Source organism: Herpailurus yagouaroundi, unplaced genomic scaffold, assembly GCF_014898765.1.
Source record: "Herpailurus yagouaroundi ecotype Mexico unplaced genomic scaffold, PumYag 191, whole genome shotgun sequence".
In the NCBI taxonomy this organism is placed as follows: domain Eukaryota; kingdom Metazoa; phylum Chordata; class Mammalia; order Carnivora; family Felidae; genus Herpailurus; species Herpailurus yagouaroundi.
Genome location: NW_024412422.1, coordinates 2,591,031 through 2,609,288, shown reverse-complemented (window position 1 = coordinate 2,609,288; position 18,258 = coordinate 2,591,031). Strand labels below are relative to the sequence as shown.

General features: G+C 48.6%; 1 protein-coding gene and 1 long non-coding RNA gene across 4 annotated transcripts in view; one reads left to right on the top strand and one right to left on the bottom strand.

The window, feature by feature from the left end:
• The window catches only part of SVOP (SV2 related protein), a 77,174-nt gene that overhangs the window by 56,727 nt on the left and 2,189 nt on the right, over positions 1-18,258 (bottom strand). For both annotated transcript variants that reach the window (XM_040443638.1, XM_040443637.1), the window contains exon 2: positions 1,409-1,569. In XM_040443638.1, the coding sequence (XP_040299572.1) occupies positions 1,409-1,569 (161 nt within the window). The remainder of the gene's footprint in view (positions 1-1,408; positions 1,570-18,258) is intronic.
• LOC121010193 (uncharacterized) lies at positions 1,555-16,783 on the top strand. Of its 2 annotated transcripts, none has more exons than XR_005781038.1 (5): positions 1,555-1,651; positions 6,751-6,884; positions 9,252-9,431; positions 16,116-16,283; positions 16,635-16,783. It is a non-coding gene; the product is annotated as an uncharacterized LOC121010193 (long non-coding RNA). The 2 variants fall into 2 exon arrangements; XR_005781037.1 differs by having other exon boundaries at positions 1,576-1,697.

Below are 18,258 nucleotides of genomic sequence, written 5' to 3'. Positions count from 1 at the left end.
CCAATGTCCACTGCTCCTGTCACTATGGTCACCGTCACCACCACCACCATCAACATCACCATTGCCATCATCATCGTCGTCATCACCACCAGCTCACCATCATTACACTATGATTACCACCATCACCACCATCCTCACCACCACCACCACCACCATCACCACCGTCACCACCATCACCATCATCACCACCACCACCATCGCCACCACCATCATCACCACCATCATTACACTATCATCACCATCACCACCACCATCACCACCATCACCACTTTCATCATCACTACCATCAGCATCATCACCATCATTGCCACCATCACCATCACCACCACCACCACAACCATCATCACCACCATCTCACCATCATCATTATGCTATCATCAACACCACCACCACCATTATCTTTGCCACCACTAATATCATTATCATCACCACCACCACCATCATCACTATCATCATCACCATCATCACCATCACCATCCTCTTCATCACCACCGCCACCATCACATCATCAGCACCATCACCATTATCACCATCACCATAATCACCATCATCGTCGTCATCTTCATCACCACTGCCACCGTTACCACCAGCACCACCATCATCATCATCACCACCACCACCACCATCATCATCCTCTTCATCACTAACACCATAATCCTCACTATCACCGTCACCACCACATCATCACCATCACTGTCATCACCACCATCATCACCATCACTACTACCATTGTCACCATCCTCTTCATCACCACCGCCATCACTGTTGTCACCATCACCATCATTTGCCATCATCACCATCCTCCTCCTCCTCCTCACCATCATCATCACTGTCACCTCACCACCATCATTACACCATCATCACTATCACCACCAACATTATCACCATCATCACCATTACCACCATCACCAACATCGTCACCACCATCATCACCATCATCACCACCATCACCACCATCATCACCACCATCATCACCACCATCATCACCATCATCATCACCATCATCATCATTGCCATCATCATCAGAATCCTCTTCCTCCTCATCATTCTCCCCCTCCCCCTCCTCCTCCTCACCATCATCATCACTGTCACCTCACCACCATCATCACGCTATCATCACCATCACCACTAACATCACCACCATCACCATCATCATCATCGCCGCTGCTGTCCTCAGCTGAGTGTTGTGCAATGAAGCAGACTGGCAGGGATTGTGATGTAACCTTATCTGCTGGAGTCAGCCATGTAGGCCTGCCCACACTCCCAGTGTCACCTCTGGGCCCTCTGGGCCCTCTTACCTATCCCTTCCCTAGATACCTCTGAGAGTGCTATCTGGGGAGGTAACGCTGGCACCTCAGAGCCCCTGGCTGTGGCCCAGGCTGACATCCCAAATGCAGAGCCCCCTCACCGTCAGTGGGATTGGCAAACTCCTTGGGCACAGCTGCCCCATCGTCCAGCTCGACAGCCTCTAGGCCCGTGCGGACCCCTTCAATCTGGACCTCATGCTCTCCCGAAGCCGTGTCATCCTCTGACCTGGCACTCTCGCCCGTGCGACGGAATTTCACCACCCTAGAGAACAGAGCAGATCTGGTCATGATGGCTAGAACTTCCCTTCAATGCCCTTGCTGAACAGCTCTTGTGCCCAAGACAGGTGAAAGGCTTTTTCTCATGGTCCGGAGAATCGAATGGATGTGCAGGTAGGGGGTGGCATCTCCATTGAGTTGGACTGGTGGGGGGTGTGTGTGTGTGTGACAGCTTTAAGAGTTAATGTATCAGGGCTGCCACGTACATTTGTACAGGTTGGGCACTGCACAACTCCAGGGGGACCCTATACACGAGCTAGGCTATGTGAAAGAGGATATCTTTGCTGTAGATGTAAATACTGTTTGGAATCACCTGTGTTTCAGAATTTAGACTCCTCTCTCTGTGTCAGGGGTAACAATTTGTGGTCACCTAAGGGGTGACATTACGTCCACAGAAAAGTTGCCCTTACAGTCTTTTTTTTATAGTTAAAGTGGATGCCCAAGTTTTTTAATTGGGAGAAGTACTGTAGAAAGCCAGATTCTTCATGTCCCTTCAAAAAGTAGAGTATCTGGGGCAGCTGGCTGGCTCAGTCAGTGGAGCATGCGACTCTCGATCTTGGGGTTGTAGGCTCGAGCCTCATGTTGGGTGGAGAGATTAGTTAAAAAAAAGAGTGGAGTTCTGGTCACCTGGGGCTCATCTTCCTGTAAGGGAGCCGTGTGGCTCAATCTGGGTAGTGGGCTCCCCGTAGATGGGACACACACTCCATGGTTGATCACAGTCCCTTCCTCTCCAAGTTACCTCCAGCCTGGAGGGTCTTTTGCCACTTGTACCTGTTCTCTGTCCCTCTTACTTGGCACTTGCCCCTTTTGTCTGGGCTTGTAGGCTTTCGCGTTTGAGACCCACGGACTCCGCTCTGCGATACATTCCTTCAAATGATACTATTTCTTGTTACTCTGGAAAAGCCTTGGTTTCTCCGAGCGGCGACCTCTTCATCTGGGGCTCAGCAGTAAAATTACCTGTGTCCTTCCATCTCCCTCACTCCCAAACACAAAACTCCTACCGTCCGCCAGCCCTGTGGTGGGTTTTGGGGTCACGGTGGGGACAGAACAGAGGCGTCCCAGCCAAGGGTCACGGGAGAGAGCGATGTTGAATGAGTAATGCCCGTTGCTCTTAGGGCTTTGAAAACAGAAGTCTGGAAAGTCAGGAGCATGAAGGCCTAGAGGGCACATTTGGGCCAATGCTTTAAAAAGCTAAAAAAGGAGGGGCGCCTGGGTGGCTCAGTGGGTGAAGCATCTGACTTCGGCTCGGGTCGCGATCTCATGGTTCACGAGTTTGAGCCCCACATCGGGCTCTGTGCTGACAGCAGAGAGCCCTCTTCAGATCCTCTGTCCCCCCCTCTCTGCCCTCCCCCATTGGTTCTCTCTCTCTCTCTCTCTCTCTCAAAATAAATAATAAACTTAAAAAAATAAAGAGGTAGAGGGGCGCCTGGGTGGCTCAGTCGGTTGAGCGTCCGACTCGGCTCAGGTCACGATCTCGCGGTCCGTCCGTGAGTTCGAGCCCCGCGTCGGGCTCTGTGCTGACAGCTCGGAGCCTGGAGCCTGCTTCGGATTCTGTGTCTCCCTCTCTCTCTCTCTCTCTCTGCCCCTCCCCCGCTCATGCTCCGTCTCTCTCTGTCTCAAAAATAAACATTAAAAAAAAAGAGGTAGAAAAGAAGAAATATCTAAGTAAAACATACTGTTACTATTATCATTATTAATTGTTGCACGATCCCCTGTATTTCACCAAGAATAACTGGTGCTCTGGCATAGAAGCAGGGGGAACACGTCCTGCTTACGAAGTTGGAGAAGAGAAAAGGCAGATGAAATCACAGCGAGTTTGCAAATACCTGAAACACCACTCACGGACGAGGCTGGGCTTGGAAAGCTTGAGCTGTGAGGCTCGCCTGGGGCAGACCTAGAACACAGGGTTTGCAGGCTGGTCTGGTCTGACTGAAGCCTGGAGCTCTCACCCCATCCCGTCTAGTATCACCACCCCCGGCTGGCAGCCCCGAGCTTACGTTCCGTGCCTCATTCTGGGCGTTGTTTTCCAAGCGCTCGGATCCGCACAACGGTCGAGGTTGGGATCCTTACCAGCCCTTTACTAGACCAGGAAACCGTGGCCCCAGAAGTCACGTGACTCGCTCACAGCCATGGCTAAAGTGACACAGAGCCAAGGTTCAACCCCATTTCTGTCAGATCAAAACCTTGCATTCCCGGCCAAAGACGGGACGCTCTCTCTCCAAACCCTTCTATTGCTCCCTACCTACTCTGACGTTCGTTCCATAGAAATTTTATTTTGAAATATTTAAAACATATGCAAGCGTATAGGTAACAATGACAGAAATATTTTGGCTCCGCTGTCCAGCTTAAGGACCGAACATTACTGTCAGGTTGCACGACAGAAAATTGCCAACGTTTGGCCATAATTCAGTGGAAGCTACCGTGACTTCTTTCTGATTTCCTTCTCCCACATCTTCCTAGGTAACTCTCTTCCTTGATCAGGGGTCTTTACACGCGTCATTAGTTGATTTAATCCTCACAAAACCCTGAATGGCAGTGACTATTATCATCCCCGGCCGATAAGATAGAACAGTCACTCTGAGCCTCAGTTTACCTCCTCTATAAATTGGGTGTGATAATTGCATCATGAATCGGATGCCTGAGACACAGAGCCTACGGTGGGATTCTCTTCTTTTTCGATTGTGGTAAAAGACACATAAAATAAAATTTGCCATCTTAACCACGTATAAGTGTACAATCGTATGGCATTAAGTCCATTCACGTTGTTGTCCCACCATCACCACCGTGAATCTCCAGGGCTCTTCCTCTCCCCGGTCTGGAACTCTACCCACTAAACACTAACTCCCTGTTCCCCTCTTCCTCCAGTCCCTGACACCCACCATCCCACGTTCTGTCTCTGTGAATTGAATTTTTCTACGTGCCTCACGTGAGTGGAATCGTACGGTATTTGTGCTTTTTGTGACCGGCTTCTTTCACTCAGAATCATGTCCTCGGGGTTCATTCGCGTCGTAGCACATTCCAGAATGCCCTTCCTTTTTTAGGGTAAATAATATTCCGTGGTATGGACATACCACAACTTTTTTTTATCCGCCCATCATGGACGCTTGGGCTGTTCCACCTTTGGGCTGTTGTGAATAACGCTGCTGGGACGGTGGGTGTGCGTGTGTCTGAGTCCCAGCTTTCCCTTCTTTTGGTTCTATACCCAGAAGCGGGATTGCTGGCTCATAGGGTAATCTTAATGTTTAATTTTCTGAGAAACCTGCATATAGGTTTCCACAGCGGCTGTAGCAGTTTATATTTCCGTCATCAATGCACAAATGTTCCAATTTTCTACATCCTTGCCGATACTGAACTATTTCTTTTTTCTTTTCTTTTCTTTTCTTTTTTTTTTTTTTTTTAAATAAAAGCCAGCCTAATGGGTGTGGAACGGTATCTGGTTGTGGTTTGGATTTGAATTTCCCTAAAATTGAGCACCGATTTGTTGGCCATGTGTATATCTTTGAAAACATGTTCAAGGCTTTTGTCTATTTTTAAATCAGGCCTATTGGGAATATATTCTGGATATCAATGCTTTATCAGATATATGATTTACAGATAGTTTCTCCCTTTACACAGGTGGCCTTTTCAGCTCTGTTGACTGCGTCCTTGGATGTACGCAAATTTTTAATTGTGATATAGTCCAGCCAGTTCCAATGCCATGAATCTTTTTCCTTATATTTTCGTCTAAGAGCTTTTTATAGGGTTAGATCTTTGATCCATTTTGAGTTGATTTTTGTATATGTCATAAGGTGGGGGTCCGGCTTTTATTTTGCACGTGGACATCCAGTTTTCCCAGCACCATTTGTTGAGAGGACCGCCCTTCACCCCATTGAATGATCTCGTCAAAAATCACTTGACCGTTACACATGAGGGTTCACTTCTGAGCTCTCTACTCCATTCCCTTGGTCTATATGTCTTTCCTTAGGTCAGTACCACGTGGTTTTCGTCGCTGTCGCTTTGTAGTGAGATTTGAAATCAGGAAGTGTGAGACCTCCAATTCTGTTCTTCGTTTTCAAAATTGTTTTGGCCGTTCTGGGTTCCATGGGATTCCGGATGGATTTCATGATGAATTCTTCGATCGCTGCAAAAATGAGCTGGGGATTCTTGCGCGAGGATTTGTTAAGGAAGTACTTCCACTGGGAAGTGAGGGAGGCAGGACAAGGCGGGGATGTGGTTTTTGCTGAAATCTGATCCGTTGGGGAGCTCTGGAGTGGGAATTATGCCACCAGGATGGTCCCACCCAGAGGTCTGGGGGCTGGGCTCGCGTCAGTCATTGGCACGTCACCGCAGGGGCGGAGGGCATAACCTCCTAGGTGTCCCCAGGTGAGGCGGCTCCCCTCAGCTGAGGGCACTCTTCAGAGCGGACCGCAGCTGGGAGCTATAAGCCGCCAAACCTAATGGCACCCGGGAGATTCACCAGCCTGGTAGAGGGGATCTGGGACCGACACCAATGGTATCTGCTACAAATAAGCCCCATCCAGAGTTATTATGCAAACAAATTTAAAGCACTGTGCACACCTCGAATTCCCCTCCCTCAAGCTTCTTAGATACTAGTTCTCAAACCACAGAGCTGTTTTTACTGAGCACTTGCTATGCGCTAAGAGCTATGCTATAAGCCTTTTACATTCTCGCCTGATACCCTGACAATTAGCCTGTGAATTAGGTACCGCTATTATCCCCACGTCACGGATGAGGAAACCGATGCCCAGAGAGGTTAAGGCACTCATCCAAAGTCACACAGCTTGAAGGAGCTGAGGCCTCAGCCCGGTTGGCTTTGGTATTAGAGCCCTAGGTCCTAATCACTGGGCATCAGTTTCTCTCCCCAGAGAGAAGGCGTCTGGGGAAGGAAGGTGATGCCTGAACTGAGCTGGCCTACATGTAGGAGACTTGCCAGGCAGTGGGAAACGATGTGTTCTAGAGCGGGAATCAGAAGGCACAGCTCTATTCCAGCCTGGCCGACCACTTCCCAGGTCATCACACTGCTGCAGGGCGTTTTAGCTGAGTGGAGTCCTTTGAACCCCTACAGGGCTGGTCACGACCCTGATGGCCGGGGGCCCCACGGCCAGAGGGTCTGATTCAGAAGGTCTCGGCTGGGAACTGAGATTTTGCATTTCTGACACGTTCCCAGGTGGTGCTGCCGTCGCTGATGTGCGGACTGATTTCGTGCCACGGAGTCAGACAAACGATTCTGCTGCGCGCCTGCCCCGTACCGATCATGAAGCAGTCGTGCCGAGGATCGGAGCCCCTACTCTGCCGGCGGAGGTGGGTGTCTGCAGCCCCTCTACCTCGTCCGAGAGGCCCAGGACCCCTGTGATACAGGACAGATAGATGCCCCTGCCTGGAGCCGGGAGGCAGGTGTCCCCCGGGAGCAAAGGCCTGGGGCCCGGAAATCTGGTTAGAAGCTGGGGTCTGGGGCTTTGCTTAAGCAGCAAGAACACTGTTTTCCTCTGACCAGGCCTTTCTTTGGGGGTAGCTTTGGGGGGCATGCTGAGGGAGACCACGGGATTGTTCTCAGGCCAGTGGCGTGCCCATAGACTGAATCTCAGCTTAAACCCCCCAGGCCATAAGGATGTGTAGCATGTGACGATATCCAGGGTGTATATGAGACCAAGTTCAACCTGCCGATGGTGAAATAACAGGCTCCAAAATGTTCTGAACGTTCAACAGTCAGTCTGCTCTTAGGGCTGGTTTGAGTGGTCGATAGCCCACCGCTGCGTAAGAGTCCTCAAATCACCAACACCTGCCACAACTCAGATGGACGTTGAAACGTGAAGCTGGGCGAAGGAAGCCAGACGCAAAAGGCCGCATGTTGCATGATTCCATTTACGTGAAGTATCCAGAATGGACCAGCGCATGGAGACAGAAGGTGGATTAGCGGTCACCGGGGTCTGGGAGTGGTGGGGGAAGGGGGGGTGGCTGCCTGATGGTACCGGGTTTCCTTTTGAGACGGTGGAAATTCCCTGGAACCAGATAGAGGTGACTGTTGCATGCCATTGTGAATATACACCAAGTTCACTGCCGCACGAGTCATGAGAGCCCAAAAAGGTGGGAGCGACCCAAGTGTCTCTCAGTTGATGAATGGATAGACAAAACGGGGTCCTAGCCACACAATGGAATACTATTCAGTCTTATAAAGGAGTGAAGCGTCGACCCATGCTACGACACGGACGAACCTTGAAAACACCACGCTAAGTGAAACATACCGGTCGCAAAAGGACACATATTGTATGATTCGACTTTCGAGATGCTTGGAGAACTCAATTTAACAGAGAAAATCGCCAGGGGTGGTGGGGGCAGGGCTGGGAAGGAATGGAAGGCTCGTGTTTAAGGGGGTCAGAGTTGCATTTTGAGAAGACGAAATAGTCCTGGAGACGAAGGACAGTGTGGTTGCCCAACAAGGCGAGTGTATGTACGCTTACAAATAATTAAAACGATTAATTTGGTTTGTGTATTTCACCATCAAAAAAAACCAACCCCCTCAACCTTTAATCCTGCCATCGATGTTACTGGAATCCATTTGTTCATTGATTCAACAAATATTTATTGAGCACCTGCCTCGTAGCGAGTCCAAAAGTACTGGGGTTTCAAGGGTGAGCCAAGCACACTGAGGTTCCTTCCTGCTGGGCTCATGGTCTGCTGCTGGGGAGGGAGGCGGGCATTGAAAAAGGTGTGTGTGCCCACACATAGCTGTCTTGCACATTGTGAGAAATGCTACAGGTAAGTGCCGTGAGGGGCGGCTGGGTGGCTCTGTAGGTTAACTGTTGGACTCTTGACGTTGGCTCAGGTCATGATCTCACGGTTTGTGAGTTCGAGCCCCGTGTCGGGCTCCATGCTGACAGCTCGGAGCCTGCTTAGGATTCTCTCTCTCTCTCTGCCTCTCCCCTGCTTGTGTTCTCTCTCTGTCTCTCTCTCAAAATAAATAAATGAACTTTTTTTTAATGCCTTGGGGGCACCTGGGAGGCTTAGTCGGTTAAGTGTCTGACTTCAGCTCAGGTCATGATCTCGCCGTTTGTGGGTTCAAGACCCGCATCGGGCTGTGCTGAGAGCTCACAGCCTGGAGCCTGCTTTAGATTCTATGTCTCCCTCTCTCTCTGCCCCTCGTCCTCTCACACTCTGTCTCTCTAACAAAAATAAATAAACTTAAAAAAAAAAAAGCTTTGAAAGGCTAGCTAGGGGCGTGTGCGGGGGTAACATTTCAACTCTGCAACCCTCTGAGTAAGGGGTGGTATTAAATGGGAAGGAATTTCAAATAAGTGGGACTTCCTGTCCCTAAGAAGCAACCCCCACATCAGAAACATCAACAGTCCCCTAGGTATTCATGGGAGATAGAAATATAGAGAAGTATTGGAAAAGGGAAGGAAATGGACATTTAAAACAATTTTTTTAATGTTTATTTCTTTTTGAGAGACAGAGCGTGAGCGGGGGAGGGGCAGAGAGAGAGGGAGGCACAGAATCCAAAGCAGGCTCCAGGCAATGAGCTGTCAGCACAGAGTGCGACCCGAACCAGGGCTCGAACTCAGAGACCGTGAGATCATGACCTGAGCTGAAGGCGGACGCTCAACCGACTGAGCCACCCAGGCGCCCCGAGAAGGAAATGGACATTTACGTGCGTCATCACCTCATTTTCAGGGATGAAGGGAAGATGAATGGATCACCCTTAACTCCAAGGTAACATCGCAGAGGGAATGACCATGAAGCCCGACAATCTCCTCGGGATCCTGCTTGTATCTAGTATCCTCTCCTCAAGGACCATCCAAGGGCTCCACACTTCTTTCTGTGACTCAAGGGACCACTGCAACTCTGGGGAAGGTACTCTGTGATAGCTTTCAAAACGTCCAGTGCTCTGTGCTCCCACACAGAACTATGCTGCTGGCAGTTCGTTGCAGGGACAGACGTGAGAAGGCAACGGCTTACGATACAAACAACGGCTGATAAGTGTTGTTAGCCTGCCGGGTGTCAGGTGCCATGCCTGTGCTCTGCATTGATTACCTTATGTACTTTTCACCGTCACTAACCCCATTTCACAGATGAGGACAGTGAAGGCCAGAGGGGCCAGGAGCTGCACGAAGGTCACCCAGCAGGTGTCTAAGGCAGACTTTGGCAAAGCCGTCTGACTTCAGAGTCCCCACTCCCAGCCGCTCTGCTATATTCTCTTCTGGTGCCGGCCTGCTGTGTGCAGTAATCATCGGGAGGGGAGTAATTACATAGATTATGGTGCACCCACTTAAGAGAATGTTTAAAAAATTCTGTTTGTTGATCCCTATCATAATATCTCAACCATCCAAGGGGCCATCATTGGACGAACAGATCAACAGAGTGTGGCCTGGACATACAGTGGAATATTATTCAGCCCTTAAAAAAGAGGACATTCTGACACACTACAACATGGATGAACTCTGAAGATATTATGCTAAATGAAATAAGTCTGGCATGAGAAGACAAATATTGTATGAGTGTGCCTATACGAGGGGGCCTAGAATAGTCAAATTCACAGGGACAGAAGGTAGGATAGCAGTTGCCAGGGGCTGGGGGGAAGGGGGATTTGGTGTTTAACGGGGACAGAGTTTCAGCTGGGGAAGATGAAAAAGTTCTGGAAACGATGGTAGTGTTGGTTGCATAACAGCGCGAAGGTACTTAAGGCCGCTAACCATATGCTTAAAATTGTCCAAATTGGTAAATTTTATCTTACGTATATTTTGCCATAATAAACACACACCCACCCACACACACACCCACCCACCCACCCACCCACACACACACACACACACACACACGTTGATCTCTAAGAGCCAACAGGAAAAGATTGTCAGGGTTCGTTATTAAATATGCTAGAATGTGGTTACGTGATCTAGGTTCTTCGCTACTAAGATTTAAGTGTGGTCTTGAACCAGGGGCCCCAGCATCCCCTAGAGGCTTGTTAGAAATTCAGAGTCTCAGGCCCTGACCCAGAGCTACTGAATCAGCATCTATCTGCATTTTAGCCAGGTCCCCAGATAATTTGTGTGCACCTTTGTTGGACAAACGATGCTATCGAGTATTCTTCCACCGTCCTGGGCGTTCTGGAAGGATACATAAGAAATCACAGGCTGGTTTCTTCTGGGAAGAAGGACTGCACGGAAATGGGGACTTTCTGGATGGGAAAGACATTTGTCTACTTTTCATTTTGGACTTTTCTAACGTTTGCAATTTTAAACCTGCACATATATTGCTTTTGTAATATAAGTAACAACAGCAACTCTTTCCAGAGCGCTTGTTGATAACGTGGCACCTGCTAAGCGCAGTGCAGACACTTTCATCTGTGGAATAGGAATGATAAGGAGCTTGCAGGACCGCTATAGAGGTTAACTGAGCTTGACGAAGGAACGGGAAAATCACGGGCATTGAGTAAATGCCACCTTCCCTCCACCTGGTCCCGCTCGAATCGCCTTTCTGCCTGAGCTCAGAGGACACTGACCCTTGTGAAATATGACCTTGAGAAAGTGACTTAGCTCCCCGCAGGTTTAAACCGGGATCTGCTCACATTCCCACTCCGGCAAACCCCAAGAAGCCAGCGCATCTTTCTTTATGAAAACTTGTTTAAAGACAGACATAAAGAGAGACCTTTGACACTAAATGACTCTCAGAAAAGCAGGCTACATTTCGACTCGGTCGGGTTCCTGAAAGTATTTATCAACTCTCTGAGTCAAGACTTCCCAAGGGGGGAAAATGTGATAGGAAAGATAAAGAAAATCGTGATGACATATGTTAAATGTATGAGGGCTTGGAAACAGGTTGGCTTACAAAATTTCTTGGCATTTGTTGTGTATATACAGCATGTAATTTACCAAAATAGCAGGGAACATTTATTTCACATAATTTTGCTATTTAAAGAAGAGAAGAGCTTGAGGAAATGGCTGTCAAAAATCGTATTTGTACCATCATGTAATTCACTCCAGTTCCTTAAATTAGGGTCTGAGCCTTGGCTAGGGTATTTCAGATACGGAAGTTTTTTCTCTTTTCATCTGAGCTTCTGGGCTTTTATCCCCTGAGTTAGCGAATCTACCAGACTGAAAGGGAAGCTTACCCCTCACTGTGATTTTCACAGGGTGGCAGATAGTGTCCCGTCATGAAGAGACATAGTCTGTCCTGGGGAAGAAGGGAGCCCAACTCTGGCAAGCAGACTGACCTGTGTTTGGATTCCTTGTCCGTGCCACTTAGTTGCTGTGTGACCCTAGGGAGGTTACTTTACCTCTCTGAGTCTTGGTTGCCTCCCTGACTGGATGGAGATGGTAATTCCCACCTCACAGGGTTGCCAAGGAGATGAAAGGAGTCAATACAGACAAGAGTGTCTTGCACAGCCCGGCACAATCATTCGGTAATTTCGGTGTTTACTGAGTGCTGACGGTGTGCTGGGTGCTGGGATGCCAAAGGCACAAAATAGACGTGGTCCTTGCCCTCATGGGGTGGGTGCTCTAGTTGGGGAGATGGTAAGCGAAGAAATTATAATACATTTGCCAATGAATGGATCTTTTTTTTTTTTTAATTTTTTTTTTCAACGTTTATTTATTTTTGGGACAGAGAGAGACAGAGCATGAACAGGGGAGGGGCAGAGAGAGAGGGAGACACAGAATCGGAAACAGGCTCCAGGCTCCGAGCCATCAGCCCAGAGCCCGACGCGGGGCTCGAACTCACGCGAGATCACGCGAGATCTCGCGAGATCGTGACCCGGCTGAAGTCGGACGCTTAACCGACTGCGCCACCCAGGCGCCCCATCCAATGAATGGATCTTGAGAAGGAAGGAAAGGAGTGGGAAGGTAAAGAAGTGGCGGAAGGAGGAGTCAGAGTTAGAGTCAGAGTCCCTAAGGAGGCTGAGATCAAGAGGGCAAGAAGAGCTGGGCACAGTTGGAGAGAGGGCAGGGAGAATGGCTGGTGCAAAGGCCCAGAGGCAGGGCCAAGGCATGGAGGTCAGAGAGACAGGCTGGGTCACGCAAAGCGTTGGACACCACAGTGAGGACTTTCCACATTATCCCAAGACCCAGGGGATGCCATTGAAAGGTTTCAAGCAGGCAAGAGAGAGTGCAAGATGATGAGAGTTGAGTTTTGAGAAGATCACTCAGGCACATGTTTCCACAAGAGGAAGAGCAGATTGTGGAGGGTGGTTTAAAATACAGGTTATAATATTATTGAGGGAGAGCAAGACCGACGGACCAGGAGACAACTGTTGGTAAAGAATACACTCTGTTCTACTCCCAAATCACCGGAGGAGCCTGCCACACCTCAGGCGCCATATGGGGACGCACCTGAGTTGGTAAAAAGGCAGGGAGGGTGAGGGGGAAAGGTGGGCAGAGCCCTTATCCTGGTTTCCACAGGAAGGCGTAGGCGAGGCCGGGTAAGCGGGCTGAGGTTTGAGTAATTTCAGTGTGGATAATCTCAGCAGGTTCTGGGGCACAGGGGCTGCCTGGTACTTGGCCTTGGGGTGGTCAGGACAGGTGGATGGTGGCTCTGGGTTGGTTACCTTGTGTACGAAAAGTGCACTGGCAGATGAATCATGACTAGTTCATTCCGGAAGGGACAACCCCTCCAGGATCAGCAAGGCCCCAAGATGCCAAAACACTAGACTAGAAAATAAGAGGCATGTTTAACACAGAAAGATGGCAAGGAAGGAAGCAGGGAGACCAGGGAGGTGGCTGTCCAGTTGGCTGTGTGAGAGGTGATGGTGGCTTGGATTAGGGGGACTAAACCGGGGAAGGGGGTGGGGGTGAGGCTTTTGCTATTTGTCCTCCCTACCCACCCCCCACCGATGAGTAGAGGAAGTCCCCTTCCCTGAGAGACCCGTCTACAAGGCATAACAAATGCCCACCCACTTCTTTGGGGAACTCAGTTGGCAGCGCTGAGGACCAGCATCCCTCGGTTTTGTCCCACGTGCTCATCGGCGTGGCGTTGGGGCTTCTTAGGAATTTGAGACCTATTGGCCAATGGGATTCGATCCCGTGGGCCCAGTGCAATGGAGATTGCCGAGGTTATTTAAAAATGGACTCGCTTTTCGTTTCCCTTCGAGATAAGACCTGGGCACTCCCTGAGCCGTGCGATTCGGGAAGCGTCTCCTCAGGAGCTGGACCTCTGTCTTCAAATATTTCAGATTTAGGCACGTGAAAGATGGCACTTGTTCAACTCGGACCCTGAGACCAGAGCTTGAGCTTCTGGGGATAGAGGAGAGGGAAGCAGATTTCAGCACAGCATGGGGAGCCTTCTTAGGCCAAGAAGTCCAGAGACAAAAAAGGCTGCTTTCGAAGGCAGTGGGCCTCTCCTTTAGGAGAGATGGTCTAGGAGAGGTGGGCGGGTATCCAAGAGTGGACCTAAGGGTAATGATATTTAACACGCAGCATTTCAGCACACCTAAATGCTGTATATACTTACAATCTTCTATAACCTCTTCAACAACCCTGGGAAGGAGGTGTTATTAATATGCCCAGTTTATAGACAAGTAAATAGAAGCTCGGGGACATCACATCAATTGGCTCAGGATCCCTAGAGAGAATAGAGTGTACTACAGTCCCTGGCCGGAGAAGTTCCACAGCCCACAGTCTTAACCAATTAGCCGATGCTTCTCTGCGGCCAAGAACACCCCTAGGGAGCTGATTAGAATGCCAATTCCTGGGCCATTCTCCTGATTTAAGGCTTGTGCATCTCTGCAGGGTAGAGCCCAGGGATCTGAATTTTAATAACCCACCGAGGGTGGCCACAGATGTTTGAAAGCCCCCGCTTGATGCCCTCCTGCCCTGGGTTGGGGCGAATAAGGTAGGACGGGTTGGATGCAATGGCCTTTAAGATCCCTTCCATTCCAGAATCTCTAGATGTCCATAATTAGAAGAAAGCTTAGTTCTCCGTGGATTTTAGTTCTCTGTATTTTCCTACCACCTCCATCGACCTGAATAGCATTGACTTTGTTCCCTGGGTAGTGGACCACTAGCTTATATTCTGGACAAAAGGCAACGATCACAAATAAATAACAGTTAACATTTATTTAGCCGTTACTCTGTGCAGGTAGCTCTACTAAGCGCTTGAAACTGGGGCCTGGAGAAGAAAAGATGGCCTTCCAGTTTAGCAGGAAAGTCAGGATTTGAATCCAGGTCTGCTTGAGTAGAGAGCCCCCACACTTGCTCATTCTGTGCCATGGCCTCAGTGGAGGGGCGACAGGGAGCAGAGAGCTGTGCTACACCTTTCCAAGTAGTTTGTCTTTGTAACTGACTCATGCGTTCACTCAGCAAGTATGCTGTAAGGACCTTCTGTGTGTCAGACTGAGCTCTTGTCCTTATGGACCTCTTAGTTTTTTTTACCAACAGTATACTGAGGGTGGAAGAAGGTGCATAAAGAATACGTACTAGGGTCCTGACAGGACTAAGGTCAGAGAAAATGAGGTTGGAAGAGAGACCCAAAGATGCTGTAGGAATAGAGACACTGAATAATGTATTACCTAAACTAAAACACTTTAGAGCAGTGGTTCTCATTGGGGCACAATTTAGTCTCTTAGGGGACATTGGCAATGTCTGGAGCCATTTTTGATTGTCACAACTTGAGGGGACAGGTTGTGACATCTAGTGGGTAGAGGCCAGGGATGCTGCTAAACATCCTATAATGCATAGCCACGCCCCCCCCCCCCCAAGGTACCATCTGGTCTGAAATGTGAATAATGTCAAAGTTGAGAAACCGCATACTACAGAGTGAGAGATATAATTAATAATCATCACAGAATAATTTCCATAAGCCAGGATGGTACCAGGCACCCAACTAGGGAGCTTAGAATCTTAAAGCTGAGAATGCCTCTCAAGGTGGCCCGGGGAACCCCTTAGGTCTCAGGAAACTAAATACGCTGCCTAAGATCACACAGTGATTCACAGTCAGATCTGCATAATTCTTTAAGACAGACGGAGAAGAGATTCACAGGGGCTGTAGTACCACTCGCCGGGCCAGCAGACCCTGCGACAATCCTCCCTAAAACCTAAGATCACCCAAGCAATGGCCTTTTTGCAAGGGGACATTTTGCACAGTCCCCTTTGCAAGGGGACATTCTTTCTTTGGCCTCCAGATTGTTCCCCTTTAAGTCACTAAAACACATATCCCCTAGAGGTAAGGTCGGCTGGCATGTGTTTGAAATGATGGGGTGTGAGCAGCTTTGAACTTGAGGTTTTAAAAGGTTTCGGTGGGTTGACCTTGAGGATCCCTAGGCTATTAAAACAACTCTCTGCTTTTTGCCTGAAGTGAGTAGATAATGAACTCCCGTCCCTCCTCCTTGGCCAGGAATCTCCCCCTTTGGGGAGCATTTTCTTGGTGTTCTGAGAAAGGAGACCATGGCTTCCAGGTGATGTTGGAGGATAAGGGAAACAAATCTAGAGTGAAGGAAGACCGATAACGCCAGCCCCATTCGCTGAGCCCTAACTCGGAGCCAGGCACTGAGCTAAGAGCTTCCCAGAGATGACTGTTCTGATTCTCACTCACAACAGCCTTGCCCTGCAGATACGGCCATTATCCTGACTTGATGGAGGAACACCCAGTGTTTGGGAGATGAAGTCACTGGCCCGAGGCCACCCAGGTGTTTGAACCCACATCTGCCCACCTCACAGCCCACACTTTTACCCCTGCTGTTGCTGAAGCTCAGGAGAAGTCCGTGGAAGATTCATTGAGGTAATGCACTTGAGTTTAATCTTGAAGACAAAGTTGGTAAGAAAGGAGAGAGGGAAGAAAGTGAACTGGGCGGACACAGTCTGAAGTTCCAACTCGTTGTCACACACTACAGGGCCCCTTATGGCCCGGTCCTTGCCATCCTCTGCAGTCTCCCTCAAGCCGCTAGTTTATTATGTTCCCCCCACTGGCTTGATTTTGAGACACGACACTTTTTTCCACTCTGGAGCTTTTGCTTCCACAGTTCCCTTTGTCCAAAATACCCACTCTCCTCCTTAGATGATCCCTGGGGGCTCAATTGCAACGTCACATTCTCAAGGAATCTTTCACTGGTCCTGCCTCTCCCCCATCTAGAACTAGTCTCATCGCACCCTGCACTTGTCCTGAAGACAATTCTCATAATTGGGAGCGCCCGGGTGGCTCAGTCAATTAAGCGCCAGACTTCGACTCAGGTCACAAACTCGTGGTTTGTGAGTTCAAGCCCCGTGTTTGTGCTGACAGCTCAGAGCCTGGAGCCTGCTTTCGATTCTGTGTCTCCCTCTCTCTCTGCCCCTCCCTTGCTCACGCTCTCTGTCTCTCAAAAATAAAATCAACATTAAAAAATTAGAAAAAAAGACAATTCTCATAATTACTGTGCAAGATGTGTTCAAGGTCTGCCTCTCCTAGCACTAGACCAGTGTTGTCCAGTTTGGTAGCTACTAGCCAGATGTAGCTATTTTTTTTTTAATTTATTTATTTTGAGGTGGGGGGAGGCAGAAAGAGAGAGAGAGAGAGAATCCCAAGCAGGCTCTGTGCTGTTGATCATGCAGCTTGACAACACAGGGACGCAGTCGGTGAGATCATGACCTGAGCTGAAATCGAGAGTCAGATGCTTAACTGACTAAGCCACCCAGGGGACCCCACATGTAGCTACTGAGCAGTTGAAATGTCATCGGTGCAACCGAGACACTGACTTTTTCAAATTTCGCGTATTTTATTTACAAATTATATTTTATGCTATATACTATACTATACTATAGAAATGATTTTATGTACAAATTGCATAATTTAAGTTTAAATGTAAATAGCCACATATGGTTAGTGACTACCATATCGGACATTGCAGCTTTAGATTGTCACCTCCTTGATGGCAAGGACCATGTCTAGCTTATTCAGTCGTAGAATCCCTTGTACCTAGGGTGGTGCCCAAATGAATGAAATGAGTGAATCGATCATCACCCAATCAACCAATGTAGTCTGCAAAAGTTGCTTTCAAGAAATCATCCTAGAAAGGAGAGCCCCAGAAAAGTCTCGCACAAGGACACGCAATAACGCAGAACTGGATATAAAATCTCAGCCTCCTGAATCTCCTGTACACGGTGCTGCGCCTGAATGGACAGCAGGGGAAAAGCAGAGGTTGTTTGGAGCCTGAAATGAACCATCCTAGAGCTGTGTGAAGGAGCTTCCAACTGCAAGGCGGGACTGTTTTCTTAGGCATCCTTATCCCCTTTCCCCCTCCCCAAACCCTGTAAACTACTTAGTGGCTTATAATCTATTAACACTTGGCTTCCCATGAGACTGAGCCTGTTCCAAAGTTCACTCTTGCCAACCCTCTACAAGGCATTCTGATTTTTTCTTTAAACCATATTGCTCTCAGGAAATCTGTTGCCTGCAATCTGTGCACAATATACACAGGGTGTGGTTTAAAAAACATCTAAGTCGTGATTTGTAACCCACTCAGATTCACGTGGCTGTTCCTTTTGCTTCACTTCTTTTTTTTATAAATAGTGGTCAACACATTTCAGGGCTAATTTTGACTTCATTCAAATTGCAGATTACAATTTTAAGCTTTCAGCATAGGGAGCCTCTATATATTTTTATAAATGATTTTTTTAGATATAATAATATTAGTTAGTATACGTCAAATGCTTTGTGTTTGCCAGGCATTCAGCACACGTCATGTCACTGGATCATTACAGCAACTCTGTGAATCAAGTAC